At 38.0% G+C, this 17,114-nt stretch overlaps 1 protein-coding gene across 2 annotated transcripts; it reads right to left on the minus strand.

Moving 5' to 3' along the window:
- Window positions 1-630: 630 nt before the first annotated feature.
- LOC137652199 (uncharacterized) lies at window positions 631-16,220 on the minus strand. 2 transcript variants are annotated; one of them, XM_068385421.1, is made up of 4 exons: window positions 16,088-16,220; window positions 5,180-5,322; window positions 1,432-1,666; window positions 631-834 (listed from the first exon to the last, which is right to left on the minus strand). In XM_068385421.1, exons 2-4 carry the CDS (start codon window positions 5,304-5,306, stop codon window positions 759-761), a joined length of 438 nt encoding a protein of 145 aa, XP_068241522.1. In that variant the 5' UTR covers window positions 5,307-5,322; window positions 16,088-16,220; the 3' UTR covers window positions 631-758. The 2 variants fall into 2 exon arrangements, with proteins under 2 accessions (XP_068241522.1, XP_068241521.1); XM_068385420.1 differs by lacking the exon at window positions 16,088-16,220 and adding an exon at window positions 11,501-11,626.
- Window positions 16,221-17,114: the final 894 nt, after the last annotated feature.

Genomic DNA, 17,114 nt, shown 5'->3' on the forward strand with positions numbered 1-17,114 from the left:
GGCTGGTGTATCTCGAGTAGATAGGGTTAGGAACGAAGTGGTGAGGGTGAGAACGGGTGTAAGAAATGAGTTAGCGGCTAGAGTGGATATGAATGTGTTGAGGTGGTTTGGCCATGTTGAGAGAATGGAAAATGGCTGTCTGCTAAAGAAGGTGATGAATGCAAGAGTTGATGGGAGAAGTACAAGAGGAAGGCCAAGGTTTGGGTGGATGGATGGTGTGAAGAAAGCTCTGGGTGATAGGAGGATAGATGTGAGAGAGGCAAGAGAGCGTGCTAGAAATAGGAATGAATGGCGAGCGATTGTGACGCAGTTCCGGTAGGCCCTGCTGCTTCCTCCGGTGCCTTAGATGACCGCGGAGGTAGCAGCAGTAGGGGACTCAGCAGTATGAAGCTTCATCTGTGGTGGAAATGTGGGAGGTTGGGCTGTGGCACCCTAGCAGTACCAGCTGAACTCGGCTGAGTCCCTGGTTAGGCTGGAGGAACGTAGAGAGTAGAGGTCCCCTTTTTGTTTTGTTTCTTGTTGTTGTCGGCTACCCCCCAAAATTGGGGGAAGTGCCTTTGGTATATGTATGATTATCGTTATGAATATCCCAATAACTTTAAATTACTTTGAGGATAATTACATAACCAATAAGTTCTCGACTCGTTTAATAAACCCAAATTAACAAAATGGTGACCTGAAACGACTCCAACAAAATAAACTTCCAGTGAAGGGGAAGGGATAACGGGCCTAAAGTTTCTTCGCAGATCAGCATCCAATTACCTCAGATGACCGATGGCGTCTGAGACACTCCTGGTGAGGCGATCCAAACGTGTCTGGTTTTCTACTTCTTCTCTGCTTGTCAAAGTAAGAAAAACATGGAATTAATTAAAAGGAGTAGTAGTCATCTCTTTCTATAACAGACACACACATATATACTGTATATCAACTTACGCCTGTTTCCCATCATGAAAACCATTATATGGTTATAGTTTTGTGGCTTCTCAGCAAGTTTTAAAGAAGTTTTAATCATGTCAGTTTAGTATCTTTAATCGTAACCAAATCCAGTCAATTTAGTTTTTTTTATCGTAAACAAACTAAGTCAATTTAGTATCGCTTATCGTAACCAAACCAAGTCAGTATAGTATCGTGTATTGCAAACAAACCGTCAGTTTAGTATCGGTTATCGTAACCAAATCAAGTCAGTTTAGTATCTTTTATAGTAACCATATCACGTCAATTTAGTATCGTTTATCATAACCAAATCAAGTTAGTTTAGTATCGTTTATCGTAACCAAACCAAGTTAGTTTAGTATCGTTTATTGTAAATAAATAGTCAGTTTAGTAAATTTATCGTAACCAAACCAAGTCAGTCTAGTACCGTTTATCGTAACTAAATCAAGTCAGTTTAATATCTTTTACCGAGTGATCTAACAAACTTTGGAAACTGACCTGAGCGACCTCCCAAGCAGAAACCCCATGACATTTTTCCTGAGAAGGAACGTCACAACGAAGTACCAGAGAAGGCCAGTCAGGAGGACGGGCGCGGTGAAAACGGCGACGCCCCAAAAGCCCGTGCTGTACAGGATACTCAGCCAGTTGGATGTCACGTCTTGCGAAAAGGGTTCGAGCCCTACTGATACCAGGCGGGAGAGGAATTCGCTGCCTTCCCGAGTCCATTTCGAGACTGTAGGAATAAGGACATTCCCAGGCTGTTAGAATAAGGTCATTTTGAGACTGTTGCAATAAGGACATTCCCAGGCTGTTAGAATAAGGTCATTCCGAGGTTGTTGTAATAAGGACATTCCCAGGCTGTTAGAATAAGGTCATTTTGAGACTGTTGCAATAAGGACATTCCCAGGCTGTTAGTATAAGGTCATTTTGAGACTGTTGCAATAAGGACATTCCCAGGCTGTTAGAATAAGGTCATTCCGAGGTTGTTGTAATAAGGACATTCCCAGGCTGTTAGAATAAGGTCATTTTGAGACTGTTGCAATAAGGACATTCCCAGGCTGTTAGAATAAGGTCATTTTGGGACTGTTGCAATAAGGACATTCCCAGGCTGTTAGAATAAGGTCATTCCGAGGTTGTTGTAATAAGGACATTCCCAGGCTGTTAGAATAAGGTCATTTTGAGACTGTTGCAATAAGGACATTCCCAGGCTGTTAGAATAAGGTCATTTTGAGACTGTTGCAATAAGGACATTCCCAGGCTGTTAGAATAAGGTCATTTTGAGACTGTTGCAATAAGGACATTCCCAGGCTGTTAGAATAAGGTCATTCCGAGGTTGTTGTAATAAGGACATTCCCAGGCTGTTAGAATAAGGTCATTTTGAGACTGTTGCAATAAGGACATTCCCAGGCTGTTAGAATAAGGTCATTTTGAGACTGTTGCAATAAGGACATTCCCAGGCTGTTAGAATAAGGTCATTTTGAGACTGTTGCAATAAGGACATTCCCAGGCTGTTAGAATAAGGTCATTCCGAGGTTGTTGTAATAAGGACATTCCCAGGCTGTTAGAATAAGGTCATTTTGAGACTGTTGCAATAAGGACATTCCCAGGCTGTTAGAATAAGGTCATTTTGAGACTGTTGCAATAAGGACATTCCCAGGCTGTTAGAATAAGGTCATTTTGAGACTGTTGCAATAAGGACATTCCCAGGCTGTTAGAATAAGGTCATTCCAAGGTTGTTGTAATAAGGACATTCCCAGGCTGTTAGAATAAGGTCATTTTGAGACTGTTGCAATAAGGACATTCCCAGGCTGTTAGAATAAGGTCATTTTGAGACTGTTGCAATAAGGACATTCCCAGGCTGTTAGAATAAGGTCATTCCGAGGTTGTTGTAATAAGGACATTCCCAGGCTGTTAGAATAAGGTCATTTCGAGGTTGTTGTAATAAGGACATTCCCAGGCTGTTAAAATATGATCATTCCGAGGTTGTTGGAATAAAGTCATCAAAAAGGTGTTAAAATAAGGTCATTCCGAGGTTGTTGGGATAACGAAATTCCCAGGCTGTTGAAATAAGGTCATTCCGATGTTGTTGTAATAAGGACATTCCCAGGCTGTTAAAATATGATCATTCCGAGGTTGTTGGAATAAAGTCATCAAAAAGGTGTTAAAATAAGGTCATTCCGAGGTTGTTGGGATAACGAAATTCCCAGGCTGTTGAAATAAGGTCATTCCGATGTTGTTGAAATAAGGACATTCCCTGGCTGCTAGAATAAAGTCCTTCCGAGGCTGTTCATTTCAAGGCTGTTAGAATAAGGTTATTGCGAAGTTGTTAGAATGAGGTCATCCTAAAGCTATTAGAATAATGTCATTCCGAGGTTGTTAGAATAAGGTCATCCTGAAGCTGTAGGAATAGGGTCATTCCGAGACTGTAGAAGTAAGGTCAGTACGAGGTTGTAGAAATGATATTCCAAGGGTGTTGGAATAAGGTCATCCCAAAGCTGTTAGAAGTAGTAATAAAGACATTCCAAGGCTATTAGAATAAGGACATTACAAGGCTCTTAGAATAAGAATATTCCGAGGCTGTTAGAATAAAGAAATTCCAAGGCTGTTACAATAAGGACATTTACAGGCTGTTAGAGTAAGGACATTCCTATGCTGTTAGAATAAGGACATTCCTAGGCTGTTAGAATAAGGACATTCCCGGGCTGATAGAATAATGACATTCTGAGGACATTCCCAGGCTGTTAGAATAAGGACATTCCCAGGCTGTTAGAATAAGGACATTTACAGGCTGTTAGAACGTGGATATTTCCAGGCTTTTAGAATAAGAATATTCCCAGGCTGTTAGAATAAAGAAATTCCTAGGCTGTTAGAATAAGGACATTTACAGGGTGTTAGAATAAGGACATTCCCAGCCTGTTAGAATAAGGACATTTACAGGCTGTTAGAATAAGGACATTCCCAGGCTCTTAGAATAAGGACATTCCCAGGCTGATAGAATAAGGATATTCTGAGGACATTCCCAGGCTGTTACAATAAGGACATTCCTAGGCTGTTAGACTAAGGACATTTACAGGGTGTTAGAATGTGGACATTTACAGGCTGTTAGAATAAGGACATTCCCAGGCTCTTAGAATAAGGACATTCCCAGGCTGATAGAATAAGGATATTCTGAGGACATTCACAGGCTGTTACAATAAGGACATTCCTAGGCTGTTAGACTAAGGACATTTACAGCCTGTTAGAATGTGGACATTTCCAGGCTGTTAGAATAATGACATTCCCAGGCTGTTAGAATAAGGACATTCCCAGGCTGTTAGAATAAGAACATTCCCAGGCTGTTAGATTAAGGACATTCCCAGGCTCTTGGAATAAGGATATTCCCAGGCTGTTAAAATAAGGACATTCCCCAGCTGTTAGAATAAGGACATTTCCAGGCTGTTAGAATAAGAACCTTTCCAGGCTGTTAGAATAAGGACATTCCCTGACTGTTAGATGAAGGACATGCCAAGGCTGTTAGAATAAGGACATTCCCTGACTGTTAGATGAAGGACATGCCAAGGGTGTTAGAATAAGGACATTCCCAGGCTTTTAGAATAAGGCCATTCCTATGCTGTTAGACTAAGGACATTCCCTGACTGTTAGATGAAGGACATTCCCATGCTCTCAGAATAAGGACATTCCTAGGCTGTTAGAATAAGGAAATTCACAGGCTGTTGGAATAACGACATTCCTTGGCTGTTAGAATAAGAATATTCCCAGGCTGTTAAAATAGGACATTCCTAGTATTAGAATGAGGACATTAGGAATCTTGAGAAGGTAGGAGCCAGTATAGCCCCAGGACTTATGGAAAAAAAGCCTGCTACTGGATTCCTAAGGAAGCCGGTTGTAATCCGGAACCCCACACTAGAAACCACCAGTGTCTGTAGGCATTAACGAAGATGATGATGATAATAATAATAATAATAATAATAATAATAATAATAATAATAATAATAATAATAATAATAATAATAATATCCCTTTAAATCTGAATGTAAAATACAGTATAACCAGATTTAAAAAAAAAAAAAAAAAAAAAAAAAAAAAAAAAAAAAAAAAACTTAGGCCTATGTATAGCCACAATACTAGAACAATAACGATACCAGCTACTTTATATAGATATCATCTTGTTTCATTCATTTCAGAGATCAAGGCAAATTGGCAACTGGATTGACCTACTGTCCCCTCCCCCCATCCTTCTTCTTACCATCTTCAATGTTAAGCAGAGTTGCCAAAGTCGTGATGATCTTGGTAATCGTGTTGTTACTAACGAGGTTCGTGCCGGCCAAGAAGTCTACGACAGCTTGTGAGCTTCCGCTATCCACTTCCGTCATATCAACAGTTCTTGCTCTGAGAAGAAAAGAAAAAAAATAATGCATAGTGAGCTTATATTGATGAGAGCTGTACCGTTCGTGTTGCATACATGCTCATACACTGTAATGCTATTTTTTTTCCACCTCCTGCGCTCTCCCGCATTGATAGCAGAAAAACCTGTTTAAGCTTAGTATTGCATGTTTCATCATCATCATTATCATTTCCTCCTACGCCTATTGACGCAACGGGCCTCGGTTAGATTTCGTCAGTCGTCTCTGTCTTGAGCTTTTGATTCAATACTTCTCCATGACTGACTAAAGAGAGAAAAGGGAGACTTGCATGTTTCACAGTGTTGTAATTTTTTTGCGCCATTGTCGCACTCAACTGTCTGTACATGCGCTCGCTAATTTGTTGAAGAAAGACACTTACATTCACCTGGCTTTTCTGTTAATACCCAAGTTACTCTGCGTCCGAACAATGATAGGTAGGAAAGGTGATCTTTGCAGCGTGTATAAACTTTAGAACTATCCTAATGTATTTGAATACAACAACCTTTATGAATACTACTGCGAAAATAAGATGAATGTCAAAGCTACAATAAAAAGTATAAAATGAAACCGATAGGACGTAATTACCTACAATGATTCATACATGTTGTATACAATTGTGGCTCAGAATCATACTAAGAAATTAATAAGAAATAAGTATAGTATCTCCCCTATATAATAAAGAGCAGTGTGTCTGGATATATATATATATATATATATATATATATATATATATATATATATATATATATATATATATATATATACACTATAAGTATATATGTATATTATATATATATATATATATATATATATATATATATATATATTCTTTTCTGTCGCGCTGAGCGGCATTGCCAAACGTATGACTACTCGGCCTCTCCCCGTCTCTCTGGGGTTACTTCTGGAGATGCACTCGGAAACTACAATTTCCAAAAAAATTGCCCAAACTGCCGTGTTATAGTTAGGAAAGGGGGATGGGTGAGAAGCGTTGAATCTGTGTGTGTGCGTGTGTTCATATCTATCTAAATATTTAGCCGTCCCTTTTGACTGGTCGTGTACAATGAACTTTCCACAAATTGTCTGCTAGAATGAAACGGTGCCCTTTTAGCGCGGAAAAGTTTTCTGATCGCTGATTGGTTAGAATTATCTTGTTCAACCAATCAGCGATCACGGAACTTTTCCGAGCTAAAAGGGCACCGCTGCGAGTCGGTGCAAATATGCCTCGCTAAAAGAAATGGACTATAGTACAGCCTCCTGGGTAGTACAGTGGTAACGTGTTCGCCTTGCATTCGCATGACAGCAGATCGATCCCAGTCTAGGAACGCAAGTTTAAACTATTAACCGGGGAGGCCACAGCTGTGGATGGGCACCACAGTGAGGGTTTGACGTTCTGGTGAGTATCTATTCTGATGAAACTAAAACTGATACCAAACACCTTTACCTTTAAAAGAGCAGATTGACGATGAACCGTACGAACATCGAATAGTCACCTAGAAAAAGGAGTGAGATGTAAAAATAATCCCTCAATACTGTTCTCAGAAATAAAGTTTCTGCACAGACCCATATGACAGCTTGCTCTCTCTCTCTCTCTCTCTCTCTCTCTCTCTCTCTCTCTCAGAGATTGCCCGGACCTTATTTCCGGACGGGGCTCTTAGACATTCAGCCATAGCCCCCACAACTTCCTTATTCCCGTTAGTTGACAGCTAGACCTGATGTCCGTCCATCTGCCTTTCCCACCCGGATTTTGACCCTCATGTTTGTATAATCATCTACGTCATCCTTTACCCGTTCAGGGTGACTTTGCTCCGTTCAGATTTTTAATTTTGTTGAGATTCAAGGCACTTTTTCTTTCAACACTCCAAAATCAAACCATTGTTTTCTATAGTCAATTCTTTCTAGTGAGGCAAAATTGCACCGACTCGCAGAGGTGCCCTTTCTAGCTCGGAAAAGTTTCCTAATATCTGATTGGTCGGACAAAAATACTTTCAACCACTCAGCTGTTGGGAAACTTTACCGAGCTAAAAAGGCACCCCTGCGAGTCGTTGCAAATCTGCCTCACTAAAAAGAATTGACTATAGTCTTGGGTAGGGCCATAGCCTCTGTACCAAGGTCTTCCACTGTCTCTTGGGTTAGAGTTCGCTTGCTTGAGGGTAAACTCAGACACACTAAACTATTTAATTTCTCTTCCTATTTTGTTAAAGTTTTTATACTTTATATAGGAAATATTCGTTTTAATGTTGTTACTGTTCTTAAGATATTTAATTTTCTTTGTTTCCTTTCCTCACTGGGCTATTTTCCCTGTTGGGGCCCCTGGCCTAATAGCATCCTGCTTTTCCCACTAGGGTTATAGCTTAGCAGATAATAATAATAATAATAATAATAATAATAATAATAATAATAATAATAATAATATTTTTCTTGCTATTACGTCTGACATTGTATTTAATTTTGCCTGTTCGATGATTTCAATGAATTATTATTATTATTATTATTATTATTATTATTATTATTATTATTATTATTATTATTATCATTATCCAAACTACATACCTAATTAAACCAGCAGGATCTTCCAGGCCAAAGGACAACGACCTGGAAAGCATTTCAGTCAGGAACAGGAATGGAAAAGAAAAATAAAGAAATAGAAACTATAAAGATAAATAACATTGTTAACCAAATAACAATTTATACACACACACACACACACACACACACACACACACACACACACACATATATATATATATATATATATATATATATATATATATATATATATATATATATATATATATATATATATATTGTGTGTGACCCAGAGTATTCCCCACCTCTCTCTCTCTCTCTCTCTCTCTCTCTCTCTCTCTCTCACTACGTGATCTAGAATATCCACGCCTTTTTCTTGTTTATCTATATATGTATTTATTTATCTCTCTAAACTGAGCTACGCCTAAACCATTTCTTCTAATAAAGGAACAAGATGAAAATCTTCCTCTTTCCGTGAGAGAGAGAGAGAGAGAGAGAGAGAGAGAGAGAGAGAGAGAGAGAGAGAGAGATCTAACCGTCCTTAGTCAGGACTCAGGAATGAGAAGCCAGGCGCCGTTGCTATGGAAACTTGTCCCGACTCTTGCTTTATTGAGCAAGAATTCAAGCTCCTCTTTTCAATATTATCTTAAATCCACAGATGTAAACAACATTTAAAGACATAAAATAAAGAAGACTGATTGGCCTCTTTCATTACAGAGGGTTCGCCACATCTGGCAAGTTAGGCGAGATTGTCCTACTGTTTGGCAGTGCAGGAGAAATGGTATAATGCAACTGCCTACCACTCTACCTAAGTGTCTTTGGCTCTCATTTTAGAGTTAATAGACATATAAACAGACGAGAAAAGACCATCCAATAAGTATTATGATGGTTATTGGATTTCCAAATGGTAGAAGGTTATGTAGAACAAAATTTCGATGGACTGGCTGTGTGAAGAGAGATATGAGGCAGTTGGCAATGAGCAGGGAAAAGGCAATGGACCGAAGGAAATGGAAGACCGAGTTGAAGAACCATTACAGCGACCCCGAATAGGGACAAGCTTGTAGAGAAAAAAGAAGAATCATTCTTTCAATTTGTAAAAGAAAGCACCTAACTACTTATTCATGAGAATCATATGTTATGGAAATTAAAAAAAAAAAAGAAATTAAAAATTTGCTGAATACCTTACGGTGACCGCAGTTTGTTAAGAGAGCCATTCTTTTAAAAATGTTATTCTTTCCTTCAAAAGATGGAGAGTCTTGTCAATTTATGTGTTGCTGTTTGGGAAAGGGAGAAAATCGTACTTTTTGTTTTGTTTCTTCTTTCTTTTCGTTCGTTCCGTCTTTATTGTTTTTCCTTTTTTATTCTTTTCTCTTATCAGAACCGATTATATATATATATATATATATATATATATATATATATATATATATATATATATATATATATATATATATGTATATATTATTATTATTATTATTATTATTATTATTATTACTTACTAAGCTACAACCCTAGTTGGAAAAGCAGTATGCTATAAGCCCAGGGGCTCCAACAGGGAAAATAGCTCTGTGCGGAAAGGAAAAAAGGAAAATAAAATATTCTAAGAAGAGTAACAACAATAAATATCTCCTATACAAACTATAAAAACTTTAACAAAACAAGAGGAAGAGAAATAAGATAGGAGAGTGTGCTCGAGTGTACCCTCAAGCAAGAGAACTCTAACCCAAGACAGTGAAAGGCCATGGTACAGAGGCTATGGCACTACCCAAGACTAGAGAACAGTGGTTTGATTTTGGAGTGTCCTTCTCCTAGAAGAGCTGCTTACCATAGCTAAAGAGTCTCTTCTACCCTTACCAAGAGGAAAGTGGCACTGAACAATTACAGTGCAGTAACCCCTTGGGTGATGAAGAATTGTTTGGTAATCTGTGTTGTCAGGTGTATGAGGATAGAGGAGAATATGTAAAGAATATGCCAGACTATTCAGTGTGTATGTAGGCAACGGGAAAATGAACCGTAACCAGAGAGGAGGATCCAATGTAGTACTGTCTGGCCAGTCAAAAGACCCCATAACTCTCTAGCGGTAGTATATATTGTGTTACATTACTATGTTTATTATTGTTATTACCATCACATTTTTATTTTCACTTACCAGTAAAGAGTAGGAAATTAGATCTATATAATCTCGGTTTGATTCATGGCATTAGAGTATAGAGGGATTATCAATTTAGAGAAAAAAGAGAGGGCTAAGTTTCTATGTCATATGATAAGTCTTCTGATTCAATTGACGATAATTATTATTATTATTATTATTATTATTATTATTATTATTATTATTATTATTATTATTATTATTACTTGCTAAGCTACACCCTAGTTGAAAAAGCAGGATGCTATAAGCCCAGGGTCTTATATATATATATATATATATATATATATATATATATATATATATATATATATATATATATATATATATATATAGAGAGAGAGAGAGAGAGAGAGAGAGAGAGAGAGAGAGAGAGAGAGAGAGAGAGAGAGCGCGTTTGTGTGTTTCGCAGAGCTTATTTTATGGCATTCACATGAGTGATGGTACTGGAATTTGAAATGGAGAAGTCACTTAGACACCATAAGTGGCATAATAATTGAATAGATTTGGCAGCAGATTCCTTCAGTTCCAATCCCATTCGGGATATCATAAGAGCCTGCAACTTAATCCGAGTGAAGCAAACGTCCCCAGACTCTTCTCGTTTGCGTTGTTGTTGGGTCGGAAAGATGCAATTATTTTAGCAGAAGAAGAACGGCGAGTCCGCGATCATTTGTTTACATTGGCACTCTTTCAAGTCCTTCGCGTCGAGAAGTCGTTTGTACTTGTGTTTAACTTCCTCTCGTCTCTACTTTTCCCCAAATCTTCATAAAACTTGTCCGCAATGAAGCCATTATTCTCATCACGTGAGTAGACTCCTTCCTTTTCATGGTGCATCCAAAATCCTCCGTGGGTAACATCAAGATCGGTAGGACGTTGAGTCCAGTAACGATCGATGTGTTGGTAACCTAGACCGTGGTTGTGATGCTAAATCCTATTCTGCAACTTCATCTTACATCCTACAGTAAGTTAACTATGCTTCCCAAACAAAAAAGAAAAAAAAGGCGTTTCTTAGTTTAGTGCTCTTATAACTAACCGATTAAAGCTTTAAGAATTACTATTATTCTGTACTAACTTTTGCCTTGGGTATATAGGCCTAGGCCTATATATTAGTTGCCGCACAAATTTCAACTGTTTCACTGGCTTTGAATTTTTCAGCTCTCTCTCTCTCTCTCTCTCTCTCTCTCTCTCTCTCTCCATGAGTGAACACCGAGGCTTATGAATATTCTCTAGCTTCTAAATAACTTCCCTTATCCCACCCGACGCAAAACAGCTGACGCACGTTAGTTGTTATGAATTACGGTAAGTGACCAGAAGAGAGAGAGAGAGAGAGAGAGAGAGAGAGAGAGAGAGAGAGAGAGAGAGAGAGAATTCTGAATGACAACAGAATTAAGTAATATTTATGTTCATTTTCCATACGATAGAAAAAAAAATTATTTCGAAAATCTTGTTCATTTCTTTGGAACTTCAGAAAATGGCAAACTGCCAACTATACCTCATTCTCTGGAACTCTTCGTTCAACATATGCTGGTAATCAGAGGTACATGATTATACGCTTGTTTTTGTGTCTGTGTTTGGAGACATGCATATGCCACAAACACGTACATCATCTAAACAACTGACTGCGTATAATATATGTGAGCACATTTGCTCGCATGACTGTGTAATTTCGCATTCTTGAGTACAAACAGATGTCCATTTTTGTCGTTTCTTTGCGAAAACTGTTTGTTCTTGTGTATGATTTTTAATTATCTAAATTCAAAGTAAAACTTTCATGCTGCGTCCATTAGTCACTCGGTGAGTATTATCATATACGGCCACCTGTAGACCTATCTTTTTCTCCTGGTGATTTTATAGTAGACAGCCACCTGTAGACCTATCGTTTTCCCCTGTGAGTTTTATTGTATACGGCCACCTGTAGACCTATCTTTTTCCCCTGAGTTTTATCATATACGGCCACCTGTAGACCTATCTTTTTTCTCCTGTGAGTTTTATTGTATACGGCCACCTGTAGACCTATCTTTTTTTCCTGGTGAGTTTTATTGTATACGGCCACCTGTAGACCAATTTTATTTTCTCCTGGTGAGTTTTATTGTATACGGCCACCTGTAGACCTATCTTTGTCCCCTGTTAGTTTTATTGTATACGGCCACCTGTAGACATATCTTTTTCCCCTGTTAGTTTTATTGTATACGGCCACCTGTAGACCTATCTATTTATCCTGGTGAGTATTATTGTATACGGCCACCTGTCGACCTATCTTTTTCCCCTGTGAGTTTTATTGTATACAGCCACGAGTTTTATTGTATACAGCCACCTGTAAACCTATCTTTTTCTCCTGGTCAGTTTTGTAGTATACGGCCACCTGTAGACCTATCTATTTATCCTGGTGAGTATTATAGTATACGGCCACCTGTAGACCTATCTATTTATCCTGGTGAGTATTATAGTATACGGCCACCTGTAGACCTATCTATTTATCCTGGTGAGTATTATAGTATACGGCCACCTGTAGACCTATCTATTTATCCTGGTGAGTATTATAGTATACGGCCACCTGTAGACCTATCTATTTATCCTGGTGAGTATTATAGTATACGGCCACCTGTAGACCTATCTATTTATCCTGGTGAGTATTATAGTATACGGCCACCTGTCGACCTATCTTTTTCCCCTGTGAGTTTTATTGTATACAGCCACGAGTTTTATTGTATACAGCCACCTGTAAACCTATCTTTTTCTCCTGGTCAGTTTTGTAGTATACGGCCACCTGTAGACCTATCTATTTATCCTGGTGAGTATTATAGTATACGGCCACCTGTAGACCTATCTATTTATCCTGGTGAGTATTATAGTATACGGCCACCTGTAGACCTATCTATTTATCCTGGTGAGTATTATAGTATACGGCCACCTGTAGACCTATCTATTTATCCTGGTGAGTATTATAGTATACGGCCACCTGTAGACCTATCTATTTATCCTGGTGAGTATTATAGTATACGGCCACCTGTAGACCTATCTATTCATCCTGGTGAGTATTATAGTATACGGCCACCTGTAGACCTATCTATTTATCCTGGTGAGTATTATAGTATACGGCCACCTGTCGACCTATCTTTTTCCCCTGTGAGTTTTATTGTATACAGCCACCTGTAGACCTATCTTTTTCTCCTGGTCAGTTTTGTAGTATACGGCCACCTGTAGACCTATCTATTTATCCTGGTGAGTATTATAGTATACGGCCACCTGTAGACCTATCTATTTATCCTGGTGAGTATTATAGTATACGGCCACCTGTTGACCTATCTTTTTCCCCTGTGAGTTTTATTGTATACCTATCTATTCATCCTGGTGAGTATTATAGTATACAGCCACCTGTAGACCTATCTTTTTCTCCTGGTCAGTTTTGTAGTATACGGCCACCTGTAGACCTATCTATTTATCCTGGTGAGTATTATAGTATACGGCCACCTGTAGACCTATCTATTTATCCTGGTGAGTATTATAGTATACGGCCACCTGTCGACCTATCTTTTTCTCCTGGTCAGTTTTGTAGTATACGGCCACCTGTAGACCTATCTATTCATCCTGGTGAGTATTATAGTATACGGCCACCTGTCGACCTATCTATTTATCCTGGTGAGTATTATTGTATACGGCCACCTGTTGACCTATCTTTTTCCCCTGTGAGTTTTATTGTATACCTATCTATTCATCCTGGTGAGTATTATAGTATACAGCCACCTGTAGACCTATCTTTTTCTCCTGGTCAGTTTTGTAGTATACGGCCACCTGTAGACCTATCTATTTATCCTGGTGAGTATTATAGTATACGGCCACCTGTAGACCTATCTATTTATCCTGGTGAGTATTATAGTATACGGCCACCTGTCGACCTATCTTTTTCCCCTGTGAGTTTTATTGTATACAGCCACCTGTAGACCTATCTTTTTCTCCTGGTCAGTTTTGTAGTATACGGCCACCTGTAGACCTATCTATTTATCCTGGTGAGTATTATAGTATACGGCCACCTGTAGACCTATCTATTTATCCTGGTGAGTATTATAGTATACGGCCACCTGTTGACCTATCTTTTTCCCCTGTGAGTTTTATTGTATACCTATCTATTCATCCTGGTGAGTATTATAGTATACAGCCACCTGTAGACCTATCTTTTTCTCCTGGTCAGTTTTGTAGTATACGGCCACCTGTAGACCTATCTATTCATCCTGGTGAGTATTATAGTATACGGCCACCTGTCGACCTATCTATTTATCCTGGTGAGTATTATTGTATACGGCCACCTGTCGACCTATCTTTTTCCCCTGTGAGTTTTATTGTATACAGCCACGAGTTTTATTGTATACAGCCACCTGTAAACCTATCTTTTTCTCCTGGTCAGTTTTGTAGTATACGGCCACCTGTAGACCTATCTATTTATCCTGGTGAGTATTATAGTATACGGCCACCTGTAGACCTATCTATTTATCCTGGTGAGTATTATAGTATACGGCCACCTGTAGACCTATCTATTTATCCTGGTGAGTATTATAGTATACGGCCACCTGTAGGCCTATCTATTTATCCTGGTGAGTATTATAGTATACGGCCACCTGTAGACCTATCTATTCATCTTGGTGAGTATTATAGTATACAGCCACCTGTAGACCTATCTATTTATCCTGGTGAGTATTATAGTATACGGCCACCTGTCGACCTATCTTTTTCCCCTGTGAGTTTTATTGTATACAGCCACGAGTTTTATTGTATACAGCCACCTGTAGACTTATCTTTTTCTCATGGTTAGTTTTGTAGTCAACGGCCACCAGTAGACCTATCTTTTTCTCCTTTACAAGAATAGACTTACCTCTCATCCCGGCGAGCCCATTTTAATCACTTAAATTATCTGTTAGTTTCGTTGTTTCAGTTGGTATCAATATCTTTTCGTGTCTATCAGAAAATAAACTTTTTTCCTTAAGGTAACTTTTTTTCACAATTCGCTTCTCTTTCCCCAACACTTCTGTTTTCAGACCATCGTTCTGTCTCATTAGATAGTCTTAGTATTTAGTTATGTCATCAGCGGTGCAAGATCTTAAATTACATAGATCCCAATATTGGTAATATCTACCTTGTATGCATCTTTTTTTCATATATTACATACATTTAATACATTAATAACATTTTAAGCAAGGAAGTTGTATGCTTATCTTTTAACTATTACATTAGAAAAAGTTGATGGTCGGTCAAGTTTGAAAAACATCTCTCGTGCTTTAAGAACAAAAAAAAAAAATCATGTCACATCAAATAGAATCGTCTAACACCATCTTTCTGTTATCAATAATAAATTGGACTTTTATCAGTATCTGTCAGTCTTATCTTTGGTATATCTTATATCCGTATTCACTACTTTATCTAGGTCACTATACTGTAGACCTATAAGGATGTGGTCTGGAGAAGATAACATTTCTATGATGTCGTTTTATCAGCTTTTCTCACTCCGTTCCACCGTCGGATACTGTGAATTATGTCTTATTTTACCTTCCTCTCTTTTGTGGTTCCTCCGGTATTCATCCAAAGAGTTGACAAGATTATCATCACATCTGTCGATCTTTCTATTTATTACTTTTGTACTGATATTTGTTGAAATGAATCAATATCTGAGCTCTTAAACGGGTAACAATTATTATTATTATTATTATTATTATTATTATTATTATTATTATTATAACTTGCTAAGCTACAACCCTAGTTGGAAAAGCAGGATGCTATAAGCCCAGGGGTTTCAATAGGGAAAATAGCCCAGTGAGGAAAGGAAAAAAAGGAAAATAAAATATTTTAAGAAAAGTAACATTAAAATAAATATCTCCTATATAAACTATAAAAACTTTAACAAAACAAGAGGAAAAGTAAGAGAGAATAGTGTGATCGAGTGCACCCTTAAGCAAGAGAACTCTAACCCAAGCAGTTGAAAACCAAAGTACTGAGGCTATGGCACTACCCAAAATTCAGACATCTTAACGACTAAGGCAAGGATGCAAGCCAAAGCTTGGAGTGCTTTGTAAAGTTATACACAACCTACCTTAATATCACAAAATAATCAATAATGCTCGTTAGCTGAGCCAAACACGGTAGGCTATGTTCCTGTCGATATCCTACGCACGGCTGGAGTTCCTATGTGTCTGCTCAGTGTCTCAACCCGTCCAGTTCGCCAGCTGGAATTAGACTAAGGCAGCGTCAGTCTGGCAGATCAACTTGTTATGCTGAGGTCTCTAGAATTAACTTTTAAAAAGTTGGTTTTGGTCTCTTGGCCACAAACGATTAAAGGAAAAAGTATAATTTAACACAATCTATCAGTTAAAGACGCAGTTTGTGTTTTTATCTAACTTTGTAACGTATATTCTCATAAGCGGACTCCTGACTGTTACTTCTTTCTTTTGCATATGAATTAACCAGCTAATTATAAGTTTCTTTTTCTGGTCAGACTTTGAAGATCTACTGCTTCTTATGAAAAGTCATTGTTTTTGTTTATAACGGTTCTTCGAGTTTTGCTGAAAGAGACAGATCGTATAAAGGAAATATCAATTTAAAAATAATGTTCCTCTTTCTTATCTTATTTAGTAAAATAGTCTTAAATTGAAAGTAGAATTTGCTAGTACTTGAATTTTTAAAATCAAACTTACGTGCCTCATCGACCTTTGCTTTACATTTACCTAATATAACATTGCTGCTGAAAAAAAAAGAAAAAAAAAATAGTAATTTTGGAATGTTATCACTCCAGTCACCTTCTCCTGTTCGATTCTCTTCGATCCCAAAACATTCACTCATTATTTCTGTACAACAACACCTTTCCGTATTTCGTATGACCTTTAAATATTTCAAGAAATTACTTCTGCATTTAATATCCTTCTTTCAAGGAAGGATTTCTCACATAAGACGCACCGTGGTCGATCGACGGTGAAACTAAAGAAAACGGGAAGATAGGAATTACTATATCCAACGGAGCATACATTCAATAGGCCTACTTTCTGATACAGCCAGGAATTAACCCCTGAATGGAAGTTGCTAATGAATGCAAAGGTGAAAGCTAAGAAAACATAAAATACCAA

Source organism: Palaemon carinicauda, chromosome 13 (assembly GCF_036898095.1).
Source record: "Palaemon carinicauda isolate YSFRI2023 chromosome 13, ASM3689809v2, whole genome shotgun sequence".
Lineage (NCBI taxonomy): Eukaryota > Metazoa > Arthropoda > Malacostraca > Decapoda > Palaemonidae > Palaemon > Palaemon carinicauda.

Excerpts from the sequence above, each read along its gene's own strand:
- LOC137652199 (XM_068385420.1), bottom strand. The coding sequence starts at position 11,529 with ATGTTGAACGAAGAGTTCCAGAGAATGAG. Across the intron at positions 1,667-5,179 it reads TCTGCTTAACATTGAAGATG|TCTCGAAATGGACTCGGGAA; the intron begins GTAAGAAGAAGG and ends TTATTCCTACAG. Across the intron at positions 835-1,431 it reads CTGCTTGGGAGGTCGCTCAG|AGAAGAAGTAGAAAACCAGA; the intron begins GTCAGTTTCCAA and ends TTTGACAAGCAG.